At 33.9% G+C, this 14246-nt stretch overlaps 1 protein-coding gene across 1 annotated transcript in view; it reads right to left on the bottom strand.

Moving 5' to 3' along the window:
• Window positions 1-14246, bottom strand: part of MGAT4A (alpha-1,3-mannosyl-glycoprotein 4-beta-N-acetylglucosaminyltransferase A) — a 127373-nt gene that overhangs the window by 99102 nt on the left and 14025 nt on the right. The window contains exon 2 of the mRNA XM_074300352.1: window positions 8655-8985. Coding sequence (XP_074156453.1) covers window positions 8655-8748 — 94 coding nt within the window. The 5' untranslated portion in view covers window positions 8749-8985. The remainder of the gene's footprint in view (window positions 1-8654; window positions 8986-14246) is intronic.

The following is a 14246-nucleotide window of genomic DNA, read 5'->3' on the forward strand; positions in this document are numbered from 1 at the left end:
GAATGCTATAGAAATGTTCAGCCCATCTCTCCAAGATCATGTCTTTAATACTTATCAATGTAGCTCCATTAGCACTAAGTACCAGAAATCTTTGGTCCATAAATAGCCTTCAGGGTATCATAAAAGCATTTTGGATTATTTCTAGCAGCACAAAATTAAATTTCATCTGTCTTCTTACTGAGCTCAAAATCCTGAATTTCTCTAAGCTTCACTTGTGCTTTACTTTAGCATTGCCTTCTTAGAGAACTATTCTGCTAGTAAACCCAGTGGAGATCTCATTTTTCATTTATCAGCTTCTGAATTTCCTTATCAGTTTGTTAAACCAATATTAATATTTGCAAGTGTTTTCTCTCTGTCTCATCCTTATTCTCACCCAGTTGAGCAAGAACATGAAAATTCTTTTCATTAATATGTATAGCTTAGCAAAACAAATGCACTTTTTTAGCAATGTCCAAAAATATAATTTTTTTTATCTGTATGTACCCTGAATACCTCTCTGCCAGAAGGTATTTAGTGTGCTTCATTATTATTTCTCTGCAAATCATGATTGGTCATTGCATTGATCAGAGTTGTTATAGCTTTCAGAATCGTTCTTTTTAAAAATACTGATGTTATATTACAGTTCTGATTTTGATCTCTTGACTGTGCATCACTTTATATTTGTATTTCCATGTCATTTTGAAATCATCTTTTTTCCTTATTTCTTACATTATAGTAGTGTTTAGACCCAATTAATGGGCTTTCCCTTAATTTTCAATTCTTTGTCATCACAAAGAACTGGTACACATGCTTTCTTTACACATAAAGACCATTTCTTTTTATCTCTGTGGTATGGGCCCAACAGTTATATAGCTGAGTAAAAGTTAGTTGTTGGTTTTGTTTTTTTAAATCAATGAATATTTCCTTTCTCTCTTTCACATCTCTTTCCAACTCCTATTTTTCTCCACTGAGAAAGAAAAACAACATCCATTTTGCAAACTTGATGGTCAAGCAAAACATTCTGTCATTGGCCTAGACTTCTGTCTCTCTCTCTCTCTTTGTCTTTCTGTCTCTCTCTCCTTTCCTCTCCTTCCCTCTCCCTCTCCTTCTCCTCCTCCCTCTGCCTCCCTCCCTCCCTTTCTCCCTTCTTCCCTCCCTTGAAGAAATGTTCGTTTTTTACAGAAAGTGAAAAAGATTTCTTTGGATAATAAACCATATATCTTTGATACAATAGAGCAGTGAATAAAAAGAAAACTGGATTCCTAAACATAATTTATAATGAGCCAACTGAAGTCAGAACGCATCTCAAAAAGAACCAGGAAGTGGGCAAAAGTCAATTGATTGTAAATAGGATAAAATTTTTAAAAGACAGACTCAATCTGATTGTTCTATCCTCTTACATGCCCTATATATCAGCTAAAGTGGCTTGTTTGCAGTTCCCCACAAATAGCATTCTATCTCCAACTTCCATACATTTGTACAAACTGGTTTCTATTCCAGGAATGCTCTCCTGCCTTCTCCTTGTAAGAACTGTTAACTTTCTTTCAAAATTCAACTCAAGGGTCATGCTCTTCAAGGAATCCTTTTCTGATTCCCCCTTACAATCCTATTTACCTCAATCACTGCGCGTTTATTTTGGATAAAGCCTCTAATTATATATTCACCTAAGTGAATAAGTTTCTTTACTTTATAGTCAAAACCTTGAGTACTTAGCATAATCATCAGGACCTAATAAACATTTAATTAACCCTTAATGACTGATTAAAATTGAATAATTCAGTGAAACTTAGGAATACTTACAGAAAATGATGCTTAAAGTAAGCAGAATCAGAAGTTTATACAGTGAACATAATAATGGTCAGCAAAATACTTCACAACTCTGATTAATTCAATGAACACAGCGATTTTAGAAGACTCAATGAAATATTTCTACCTCTCAGTAGGAAGCTCAGAATTTTTTTATTTGTCTAATAAATTTTTCTATTTCTCTTGACTCTATTTGTTAATACATGGGAGTTGTAATGAAGGTGGGGGATTAGAGAAGAGTCAGTATAAAGTGAGAATGAAATAAAAAAAAATCATCAATAAAACATTTTTAAAAGAAAAAAGTTTCCACCTACTTCCCTAACTAGTAACTAAATCTTACTATATCATACATTTAATATAATGTCAGAAACAATTCGATCAATACAATTTTTACAAATTAAAACAAATTAAACAAATTCAAGAAGTAAAATCTGTCTAAGATCAAATTCTCCACTATACCAAACCTTCATTAATAAAAATACTGACATTATTCAGAAATGACCACTATATTAAAAGAATTTCTTATAGCTTCTCCCCTCCTCCTTCCTCCCAAATACAAAAACATAAAAAGACAATAAAGACATAACCCTAAGTAGCTTTAACTCAAGTAGAAGTTTAGATATTAGATGGGAAAATTTCAAAGAATCTCTCAGTAATCCGCAATGAAAAATTATACAATAGGCACTTAAAGACTAAAAACTGATTTTTCTAGCCTATCTTGTAGATGTACCTAGTAGATACATTTGACTTTTATTTTTGTAGATGTCTAAACTATTTCCAAAGCAATTCAGCTTCTGACTACATTATTCCCCCAAAATCGCTCTCCAGATTGGCCTTTTCTCATTTCTTACTCTCCTCAATCTTTCTGTAGCTTTTTGACCCTATAACTCCTTCTTTTCTTGATACTCTCTTTTCTTCAAGACACCACTCTCTCCTGAATCTCAGATATATCTATTGCAACACTCTTTAATCTTTGTTGAATCCTCATCCAGATTCTATGCAGGCCCTCTTTAGGATTTAATTACCATTCTCAAATCTACCCTTCTCCTGTCCCAAACTCTCCGCTGACCCCTAATCTGTCATCTCAAACTTAATGTCCAGTTAAACTCTACATATCAAAAGCATAACTCATTATCTTTCCCCATCCAGATCTGAGCTAGCTTGGGTTTTTCCCAGCCCCCACTGGATTTGAGCTAACTGAAAGCCCTCCAGGAGCTTGAGACTTCACCCACCTTCAATATCACTAAGACCCCCCCCCCAATTATAAAAGGGCAACGCTAGACGCCATGCTTTTGCAGAAGTCCTAAGTATGGCATCCTTATGCCAAGAGTTTCTGCCCACCAGACCTAATCCGGTGCTCTTCTATCTCTATCCTCAACTTTACTAACTAAACTTAACAAGGTTTATTGTAGGGATTTTAGAAGTAATCACTAGGTTTTCGGGCCTGTAAATTCATTTACAGGGGACACTGCGCCTCATGGGACTATCTTACTATCTTTGCGAAAGGATTCCTTTCCCCTTTCCTATCTTTCATCACTCCCAAAATTATTCTCCCTCTCCTAACTTTCTTAGTACTGCCAAAGGCAAGCCTGTCCTCCTAGGGCTTCAGGTTCTAAGGCCTTCATATATTCAAGATTCATTATCTTCATTATGTCCCCTTCTCCTTTCCAATGCAGCCACCATTCTTGTGAAGGCCCTCATCACCTTGGGCCTAAGACTATAGGAATAACCTGATGATAGTGAAGAGGGGACCCCAAAACTCTGAAAATCCTTAAAGGAGAAAATTTCCTTCAACTCTGCCTTAGTGATGGACCCCACCCCAAGGACAAACAGTTTCATCTCTGCTGTCTGGGTGGGCTCAGCTCAGTCCTGAAACCCATTGAATTCAATTCAAATTCCAGCTTGAAGCTGAAACCCAGCTAGGACTCCACCCACAAGCCCCCTTCAGCTTGTAGCCAAAGCCCCCTATTATAAAAGAGCCAAACAAAAACCCTCTCTTTGCTGAGGTTCCAAACATGCCAGTCCAATGCGTGGCATGCCAAGGCCCTCTGCCCGCTGGAATACTGTTTCCAGTGCTACCTTCTCTTTACCCTCACCTATTTCCGAACTAGACTTTAACCTTACTTCCCATCCCCATAATAAACCTCTATTATCAACCTAGGTTTTTGGGTCTGTAAGTTCCTTTACAGGGAACCTCTGCACCGCCAGAAGAGAGTCCCCAAAACTCCCTACCCTTATGCTGAATCCTGAGGGGTTGCAGGGGAGCCAAACTTCTCCATTTGATTCCCTGAACCCCGAACCTGCCACTAGACCTCATTTAAGTCCTTTACCACCAGAAACCCTAATTTCATTTGGGTGCCCTGATGTGAGTTATAGTCCCTTTGGGATTCTTTTCTGATTCCCGGCCCCCAAGGCTGACCTTTGATTCACGAGTCCATGTCAAGGGCACCCTTTTGAATTCCAATGGGAGATATCTGAGCTCTCCCAGCCCCCACTGGATCTGAGCCAACTTGGGCTGTTCCATTCTAATGATTGCTCAGGTTTTCCAACCCCCACCCCAAGCACAAACAGCTTTCTCCTCATCTAAAAACCCATTGAATTCTATTCAAATTCTAACCCTGGCTGAAGCTCAAGCCAGAGGCCAACCTGGGATTCCACCCACAAGCCCCTTCAGATTACCAAAAGCCCCCCTATTATAAAAGAGGCAAAACTGGATCCACTTTTTGCAGAAGTCCCAAACATGACATGGCATGCTTACATCGGTCATGTCAAGGATTTCTGCCCTCCGGTGCCAGCCCTGGCTCTGGTGTCTTTCTACCTTTTAACCTTACTTCCAAGCCCCACAATAAACCTCTTTTATCAATCTAGGTTTTTGGGTCTGTAAATTCTTTTACAGGGGACTCTTGGGCCGCTACTAGACCTCATTTAACTCTGTAACCTTGCGCTGAATCCATAGGGGTGGCAGGGAAGCTCTATTTGACTCCCCGTGCCCCAAACCTGCCACTAGACCTCAATTAAATCTAATTTCATTTAGATACTCTTTATCTAATTCTCATCACCCCCAAATCTAAACCTCATTAATAGGTCTGCCCAACTCAAGTCACTCCCCATATCCATCCATTTTCCAGATGGCTGCCAAATTCATTTTCCTGAAGAACAGATCCAATCATGTCCCACTCAACCCACTCCCACTCAATAAATGCAAATTGTTCCCTAATGATTCCAGGATCAAATGCAAAATTCTCTGGGGTCCAAAGCCTTATAATCTAGCCTAGTCCTACTTTTCAAGATTTCTCACATTTTACAGAGTACTCTTCAATCAAGTGACATAGGCTCAATGGTGTTCCATGAACAAGATATTTCATCTCTCAGCCCTGGGCATATTCCTGATGATCCCCCATCCAGGAATGCTATTCTTCCTCTTCTCCACAAACTTGCTTCTCAGGCTTCCTTTAAATATCAACTAAAATGTTATCTATTGAATTAGCTATTGAACTGAACTGAATTATCAATTGAAAAGTTTTCCCAATCCTCTTTAATCTGTATGCCTCTTCTATCTTTTAGTTTTTGTTTATTTTTTCTGCATATAGTTTATTTATATGTATTTGTTTGCTGTCTCCTCCATTGGCAAATTCATTGAGGGCAAGGATTGTCTTGACCTCTTTTTGTCTTTTGACTCTTTTTGTATCCCTAGCACTCATCAGAATGACTGCAATAAAGTGGATATTTAAATGCTGATTGTTTATTTACTGACTAACAAATGTGATGACTTTTATTTTTTATCAAAGGGCTATTTTATCTGATAGAATATACTAAATATGGGGGCAGCTAGGTGGCACAGTGGATAGAGCACCAGCCCTGAATTCAGGAGGACCCGAGTTCAAATATGATCTTAGACACTTAACACTTCTTAGCTGTGTGACCCTGGGCAAGTCACTTAACCCCAGCCTCAGGGGAAAAACATATATATATAACATTTTCCAAAGAGATGGCCTAAAAACAGACAGTATTCAAAGTACTTTGATTATAATTTCTCCCAAGCAAATATACAAACTTAATACTCATTTCCAAATGTGGCTATTGCTAAGATTTAAAAGCACCAATGACTATTGTACCCTTTGAAGAAGTCCTGAATTAAGGATCTTCTACATTTTATTTCTTTAGCTCTATGTATCAGGAAGCAACTTTTAAGTTGCAAAAAATTTTGATTTAAGTACACTGAAAAGTAACTTCAGAAAAGGAATGCTACCATGACAAACATCTTTATTGATGCAGGTTACTTTTCTGCTTTGTTCTGAAAATATGATCAAAATTCTTTCAAAATACAACAGACTGTCATGATAATATCTTTGGTTTTAATGGATTTTAGAGAATCTACTTTGCAACATTACATATTTTTAATTCTCATATCTCCCTCATCTTATCCCACCTCAAAACAGAAAGCAATCTGTATTTGCATATACAATACTTTTAAACATATTTCCATATTTGTTATGTTGTGCAAGAAAAATCAGACTTGGTCTGTATTTTTAACTTCATTTTTAAAACTATTTTAATTTATGCTCTAGAAATTCTTCAGAAAACCTCTTACCAAAAGCATTAAACATCTGACTTGATTTGTAAAATCAAAAATATCTATAAATCTGAAGGAGAGAGATTAAAATGGTTTTTTAGGACCACCTGTGTACTAAATTTCAATAACCCATTTTAGCACATGACTGAATGTGAAAAATACTGAAAAGTTAGGTTTCTATATAATATTCCAAGGTAATGGAAGATGGTAATTATCACTAACCAATGAGCATTAAAGGAGGAGAAACTGACTTGGCTACAAAATTCTGATATAAAAGGGTCTAAGCTAGAAAATGGCTTAAACCAGCCAGGGTCAAAGATCAGGAAAAGGCTTTTCTTTATTGTGCTAGTTTAATGAAGTTCATGCATAGTATCTTCCCCACCCAGGGGGAGCAATTCTATACCCAATGTGGTGGGGAAGAGGGCGTTCTTAGAGCTTACCAATGAAAGGTTAAGTGGGAGGGGACAGGGAGGAGTTAACCTAGAAAAGTTTCTCCTGCTTCTCCTGGACTATTACTATCTCTCAGGTTGGTGCCTGCACTTCTCCCAATAATCAAAAGCTTCCTCCTTCAATCTCTCTCACTCTTTCAACAAAACATCACAGACTGAGAAACTGAGTTTGGGGTCTTATTTCTCACAATGAATACAGTTTAAAAAAAAAAAAGTATTATATAAGGAAAAGCAGGGCAACCCAGTCTTGCTGTGACTCTTGGGCAACTCATTGAACCACTTTAGTTCTCTCATAGGAATTCTTAACACAGTGGGGCAATCATATCGATATAATTAAAATAATAAAATATGAATGTTAACAAAGTATTTAAATTCTTATCACTTGAGTTAAAAAATAAAAAAAGCAAGAGGGATCTCTAAACAGTTTCCTACATATTATAAGCTCATATACTTGAATAAATAACTCAAATAAGGTCTAAAATTAGAAAAACCACTTCTCTAATTCATAGGATATTGAAGAAAATCTATCAATTATGTCTTAAAATAGAATTTTCAATAATGGAAGGAAATCAATGAACATTACAATGCCTTGATTTTCAGTTAGTGTGAGAATCCGCTATCAAAATTTCATTCAGACTCCAGGTCTAGCAATACCTTACACTGCCTAAGATATGATCAAGTTTCTTAATTAATGTTATTGAAATATGATCGATTTTCTTAATTAATGTTACTGAAATAGACAATACAGTAGCTCTATCTTGTTTTATAATCACATTAGGCTATCCAAAGCCTATTCTTACACATATATTAAAAGGAATAACAACCATTAAGCCACTGTCATACTTATGAGAAAGGCATTTCAATCAATATAATTTTTAAATAAATATATAAAGGCAAAAATGAGCAATCTTTATAATGTTTGTGGGTCATTACTCAAATTAATACTTCTAATACTCTTACATAAAGTTTCTTCTAATCAAAAAATTTAATTTAGGTTGTGTGAAATTTTTAAAAAATAATTTCATAATTTTTATAATACTGAGTGTTTTAATTTATATATTTAAAAGTATTATTTTGAGAAGGAGTCCAAAGAGTTCAGACTGCCAAAAGGGCCCTATAATAAAAAGCAATTTAACAACTTCTATCTTAGGGATAACACTGAAAAGAAAGAGAAAAACAGTTGAGTAAGAAGGGGAAATTACTAAAAGTAAGTTTTTTTGGTTTTTTTTTTTTTTTTTATGAGGACTAGGTAAAAAAAAAAAAAAAGAAAAATACTTACTCTAACTAGGACTACAACTTAAAAAAGTAACACAATGACACTAAGAATTCACTCTGTAAGAATTTCTAACAATTAAAAGAATAAAATTTAAAAACATTAACTCAAACTACTCATTTAATAATTTTATTTAAAGAACAAACTGTTAACAGGAGCAGTTAAAATTGAAGTAATTAGTAAACTTCTTGATGAGGATGATTTTATCCTAAAAATATAAGTAATATTCACCACATTATATGTGTATATTATTTAATGTAACAAAAAATTAATTCTTGAACTTAGCCTTTTGACTAATTATCAAAGTATAAATTAACAAAACAACATGTGCAGCTCTTGCCAATACAGAATTTAAATTAAAAAGGGCTTTCCAATATTCTATTTAGATAGGCATTCTCAAAAGCACTGAACTGTTTTACGTACAATCAAAGTGACTCAGTTTCTTTTCCACACTATAAAAATATTAAGACTTAATAGACATCATAAAACTTATCTCACATTTTACATAAGGGATTTATATCTCTAGATAAAATATTAACTTTTATGTATATTTTCACGGAGACATTTTTCTTACCTTTTCCATTTTGCCATGAAATATACCAAGACAAACTGAGGAACGAAGTGATAAAAACTAATACAGTTGTCACAGTTCCATTTCGGAGCCTCATCTCATTTCACCATCACAACTAACTGTTCATATACTTTTGATGACGATGACGACCTGTATTATTTCTTCTTGTTCTGAAGTCAACGTATTCCAGTTCTAGGGGCTCCAAGCCAATACCAAGAGATGAGAGAGGTTCATTTCAAGCACTCTACAAAACAAGTACAGCTGGAACTATTCAAAATTATGCCCCAACTGCTTCGTCACAATCTTCATATATTGGTTCATATACTTCCTCTTCCTATTCAGGAAAAAAAAAATACATTCAGTGATAGTGTTAACTAATCACTATTAAATCACTACTTTAGAAAAGTGCTAACACTGGATAATATAATTATTCGTCCTATTTATTCCTTAGGATATATTATATATAGGCCCACACAGACAGTGAGAGGCAGAGAGACTCTAAGACAGTTCATCAGAAATCTATAGATTTATTGTTTCTTAAATATCCTGCTAAATATTCTCAAATGCATTTTATTTTTAAAAATATATTTTTTTCCATGTCTTATGTACTCTATTTTATGCATTTGGAAAACATTCTGAAAAAAAGTCCACAGGCTTCACCAGACTGCTAAAGAGGTGCATGACAGGTTAAGAACTCTTACTTTATGGAAAGAGACTTCCAATATTTCTGATAAATTTCAGCCCCAAATAAATCAACAAATGTTAATTTGCTTAAAAGCTTCATATGTATGGAATATACCTGGTTCACTTAACAATTAACAGGCTAGTAGATAGCAAAAGAATTCCAGAAAAAGAAGAGAGAGAAGACAGAAAAAGGAGACAGTTTCTTATTTATTTCTAAAGTAAATGTATATTAATTAGTGCCTTTGGTTTTTATATCACCTACACTGTCTAATAAATCCTTGCTCCTGCCAAGGAACTATCATTTACTAAGAAGGAAAAAAGTAAAAATTCATCAAAACTTGTCAATCTATCAAAAAATCTGACATTATTTGCAATGTTGCACATTCATAGTTCACTTATCTCTCTTATTTTCTATGGGGATAATTTTAGTTATAAATTCAAAGCATTCATGTTCAACTGAAAAGCTAAGAATTCTAATCTTTCTTCTGACATAACTTTATTTAATCTTCCCATTTTCTCCCCTCATTAAATCTAAACAATACTATTATATATTTGCATAGAATTAAAATATCTCTCTTCTCTAAGTGCAACTTTAGCATATGAACACTGTTAGGAAAAGTATCAATTTATTATTTGCAATTTATCTTAAGTTTGGAATTGATAATTCTAAAATGAATCATATTTTTCCAATTCATTGCTTGGCCTTCTACAATCCACGTACTTACTTAATACACTTTTTAAGAGAGTAAGTAAAAATGCTAGTCAAGAACATTCTGAATTTCAGCCTTATAAAGTTTAAGTAGTGCTTTACATAAGCTATTTCATTTTATCTTCACAAAAACATAAGAGAAGGAAGAGTAAAAGCAGGAACTCTCCTGAGCTCTCTCAAGTTCCCCTCCAAATAACTTTTAATAATGCCTCAAAAAGAATTCTGAAACAGCAAAACCCAAAAGAAGAATGGGGTGAAATGATTTTCTAGCCTAAAACAATTTAAAAGGTCTGTCTCACGGGGTGAGATCTGAAGTGAAGTTCAACTGAGGCCTTGGGGTCAACTGAAGCTGTGGAGACTTCCAGAGCTCTGGATCCACAAATGGTTAAGAGGTTAACTGACCAAAAGAACTCTCAGTTCACAAAAGGTAAGGGGGCCAGAAGGACATGACAAGAGAGCCTTTACAAGCACTGAATGCAGGATGTTACAGCACTGGGCACAAGTGATACCTGATCACAGTCTCAGGACAAGGTAGCACTTGGAGGAAACAGATTCCCTCTTCACAGTTTCAGGACAGAAAAGATTACTTACAGTCACTCAAAGACAATAAGAACTGAAAACTTATAGACCTTCAAAACCAGCTCTGAAAACAGCAGCATTACAAAACTGAAGCTTGGGAAAGAGTTCCATCAACTCCAGGAACAGAGCCCAACTTTAACATAAAGTTAAAATCAAGAAATGTGCTGACTACAGAAAGTTGCCATAACAACAGGAAAGATCAAAACACTAACTCAGAAGGAGACAAGGAAATCAAAGAAATTATATGTGAAGTTACAAAGAAAAAATGTAAATGGATCTTACTCCCAAAAAGAACTCCTTAGAAAAAGCACAAAAAGTATTTTAAAAATTTAATAACATAGGTAGGAAAAAAAAATTAATGATACAAAGAAATCATGAAAAAAAAATTTCAACTTGCTAAAATGAGGCATACACACACACACACACACACACACACACACACACATACTGAAAAAAATAATAAAAAAACACAGATTATTAGGCCAATGGTTAAAAGACAAAAAAGGCACAAAAGTCCACAGAACTCCCTAAAAAAGAGAATCACCAAAATAGACAAAAGATATAATTTAAGGAAGAGAAAAACTCAATAAAAAGGAATTGGTCAAACAGGATGATTTCAGAAAAGGACTGGAGAGACTTACATGAACTGATGCTGAGTGAAATGAGCAGGACCAGGAGATCACTATACACTTCAACAACAATACTGTATGATGATCAATTCTGATGGATGAGGCCCTCTCCAACAATGAGATGAACCAAATCAGTTCCAATTGAGCAGTAATGACCTGAACCAGATACACCCAGCAAAAGAACTCTGGGAGATGACTATGAACCACTACATAGAATTCCCCTCTATTTTTGTCCACCTGCATTTTGGATTTCCTTCACAGGCTAATTGTACACTATTTCAAAGTCCGATCCTTTTCATACAGCAAAACAACTGTTTGGACATGTACACATATATTGTATTTAATTTATACTTTAACATATTTAACATGTATTGGTCAACCTGCCATTTTGGGGGGGGGGGAAGGAGGGGAAAAATTAGAACAAAAGGTTTGGCAATTGTCAATGTGGTAAAATTACCCATGCATATATCTGGTAAATAAAAACTATTAAAAAAAAAAGGGGGGGGAAATTGATCAAATGGAAAGAAAAAAATACAAAAATTCATGGAAGAAATACTTAAAAAGTCAAATGTACAAACAGAAAAAAGGAAAAAAGCTCACTAAAGAAAATAACTCCTTGAAAATTAAAACTGGGAAAGTGGAAGCTTTTTAAGAAATCTAGCCTTAAGAAATATAGCCAGTAAAAGCTAAGATATTTTGGGAGAATTCAGAGGTACAAAAGAGAAAAAAAAAATGTTTTTAATAACATCTATCAGTAAATGTGGATGAACAGAAGAAATGAGGGAAGGCGGGAAGGAAGGAAGAAAGGGAAGAAGGGTAGAAGGGAGGAAGAAATTTTCCAACTGACTAATTCCTGACCAGATTTACTCAGAGGTTTGTCCTTTGTTCTAGAGGAGGATCATGATATTAAGAAGGCAGGGCCATGACATGCAAGTGAATTGGATTTAAATTCCAGTCTGTTGGTGCAAGGAAGCACAGGTCCTATCTAAGTAAGGACAATAGTACAAACAGGATGGGAGTGATCAGAACTCTCCTTAGTTTGAAGCACCTTGGAAACACTGAAAACCTATCAGCCCCCAGATTTAGCCAAAGAATCTATAAACTAGCTCTAGAGAAAAGCTCAATTCTTTAGTCCAAAGTCAAGAAGCTGGAAATATAAGCAAACAACAAAAACTTGAGGATAAAAATTTTTTATGAAGAACGGGGAGGATCAAGACAAATTCATTGGACAATGATTTAAAACATCTACAAGCCTCAAAGAAAAATTAAGATTAGAGACAAACAAGACCAACAAGAACTACTAGAAGAGCCAAAAATCAGAAGGAAGAAACTTAAATGGATTGGGGGGAGGGGGATTTTTAAGAGAACCAAGCAAAATTTATTGCAACAGGCATTCCCTAATTGATAGTCAAAAGAAGTGAACAGGAAGTTTCAAAAGAAAAAAATCAAAGCTATCAATAGTAAATCATACTGACTGAAGAAATACAAATTAAAATAACTATAAGGCATGACCTCAAAGCTATCAAATTGTCTAACGTGACAGAAAAGGAAAATTATAAATTCTGGAGGTGAAACAGAAAAAATGGCATAACAACGCACTGCTGGTAGAGCTATGAAATGATTCTAGAACATAATATGGCCAAAAGGCTATCAAAAATGTATATATCTTCTGATCTACCGATATCACTAGATTTTTATTCCAAAAAGATTTTAAAAAAAGAAAGAGCTATTTATGTTATGCAAAAATGTATATAGCTGCTCTTTTTATGTGGCAAAGAATTGGAAATTAAGAGATGCCCATCAATTAGGGAATGGTTGAACAAGCTCTGGTATGTGACTATGATGGAATATATATGAAAAGAAATGGAAGACTTTACTGAAATGATATACCAAATGAAGTAGGCAGAACAGGCGAACAACATACACAGTAAGAGCAATATTTTAAAGATAATCAACTGTGGAAAATACCTACTCTGATCAAGACAATTTTCCAAGACAACTCCAAAAAACCTATGATGAAAAATGCTATCTACCTCCAGAGAAAAAATTTCATGCTCTCTAAATGAAGATTGAACCATATTAAAAAAATTTTTTTTTTCTTCTTGCATTTTCCTCTGTAACATGACTAAAATAGAAATATGTTTTGCATGACTTTATATGTATAACTGATATTACATTGCTTATTTTCTCAATGGGTGTGGAAGGGTTAAAAAGGAAATAATTTGGAAATAAAATTAAAATAATTTTATATGATATATATTATGTTATTTTTACTATAGTATATATATATATATATATATATATATATATATAATTTAACATATATTATGTATATATGTTATATTAAAAGCAAGAGGAACCTCACAACTAAATTCAGGAAAAAGAAATAATAAATGTACCTTTTCAAATCACAATACAACAAAAATTATATTCAATAATGGACAACTGAAAGGAAGACTAAAAACTGATTGGAAAACTAAATCTAATCCTAAAAAAATCAAAGTACAAATCATAGAAATAATTGATAATATAATAAATTAATAATTATCTGATTAATTATATATCTATTAATAATTATATAATTAATTTGTTGATATAATTATAATTTTATAATCAATAAAAACTAAAGCAATGAATGAATGAAAGAATAAGACAACATGACAAAATTTATGGGAAACAGTTAAAGTAGAACTTAGGGGAAAATGTATATCTCTAATTGCTTACTTCAAAAAAATAAGAGTAGATCAATGAACTACAAAAAAAATTTTTTTTAATTCCCAATTAAACAACAATTGGAAATTCTGAAAATCAAAGAAATTATTAACAATGAAAAAATACTAATTAAACAAAACTTGAAGCTGCTTTTATGGGAATAAAAAACTATTATGTAAACCATTGGTTAATTTGATATGAAAAAAAGTAGAGAAGAAAATCAAATTATTAGTATCAGAAATGAAAAAGAAGAATTCGCCACCAATAAAGAGAAAATTAAAA

The sequence above is a fragment of the Sminthopsis crassicaudata genome, chromosome 3 (assembly GCF_048593235.1).
Source record: "Sminthopsis crassicaudata isolate SCR6 chromosome 3, ASM4859323v1, whole genome shotgun sequence".
In the NCBI taxonomy this organism is placed as follows: domain Eukaryota; kingdom Metazoa; phylum Chordata; class Mammalia; order Dasyuromorphia; family Dasyuridae; genus Sminthopsis; species Sminthopsis crassicaudata.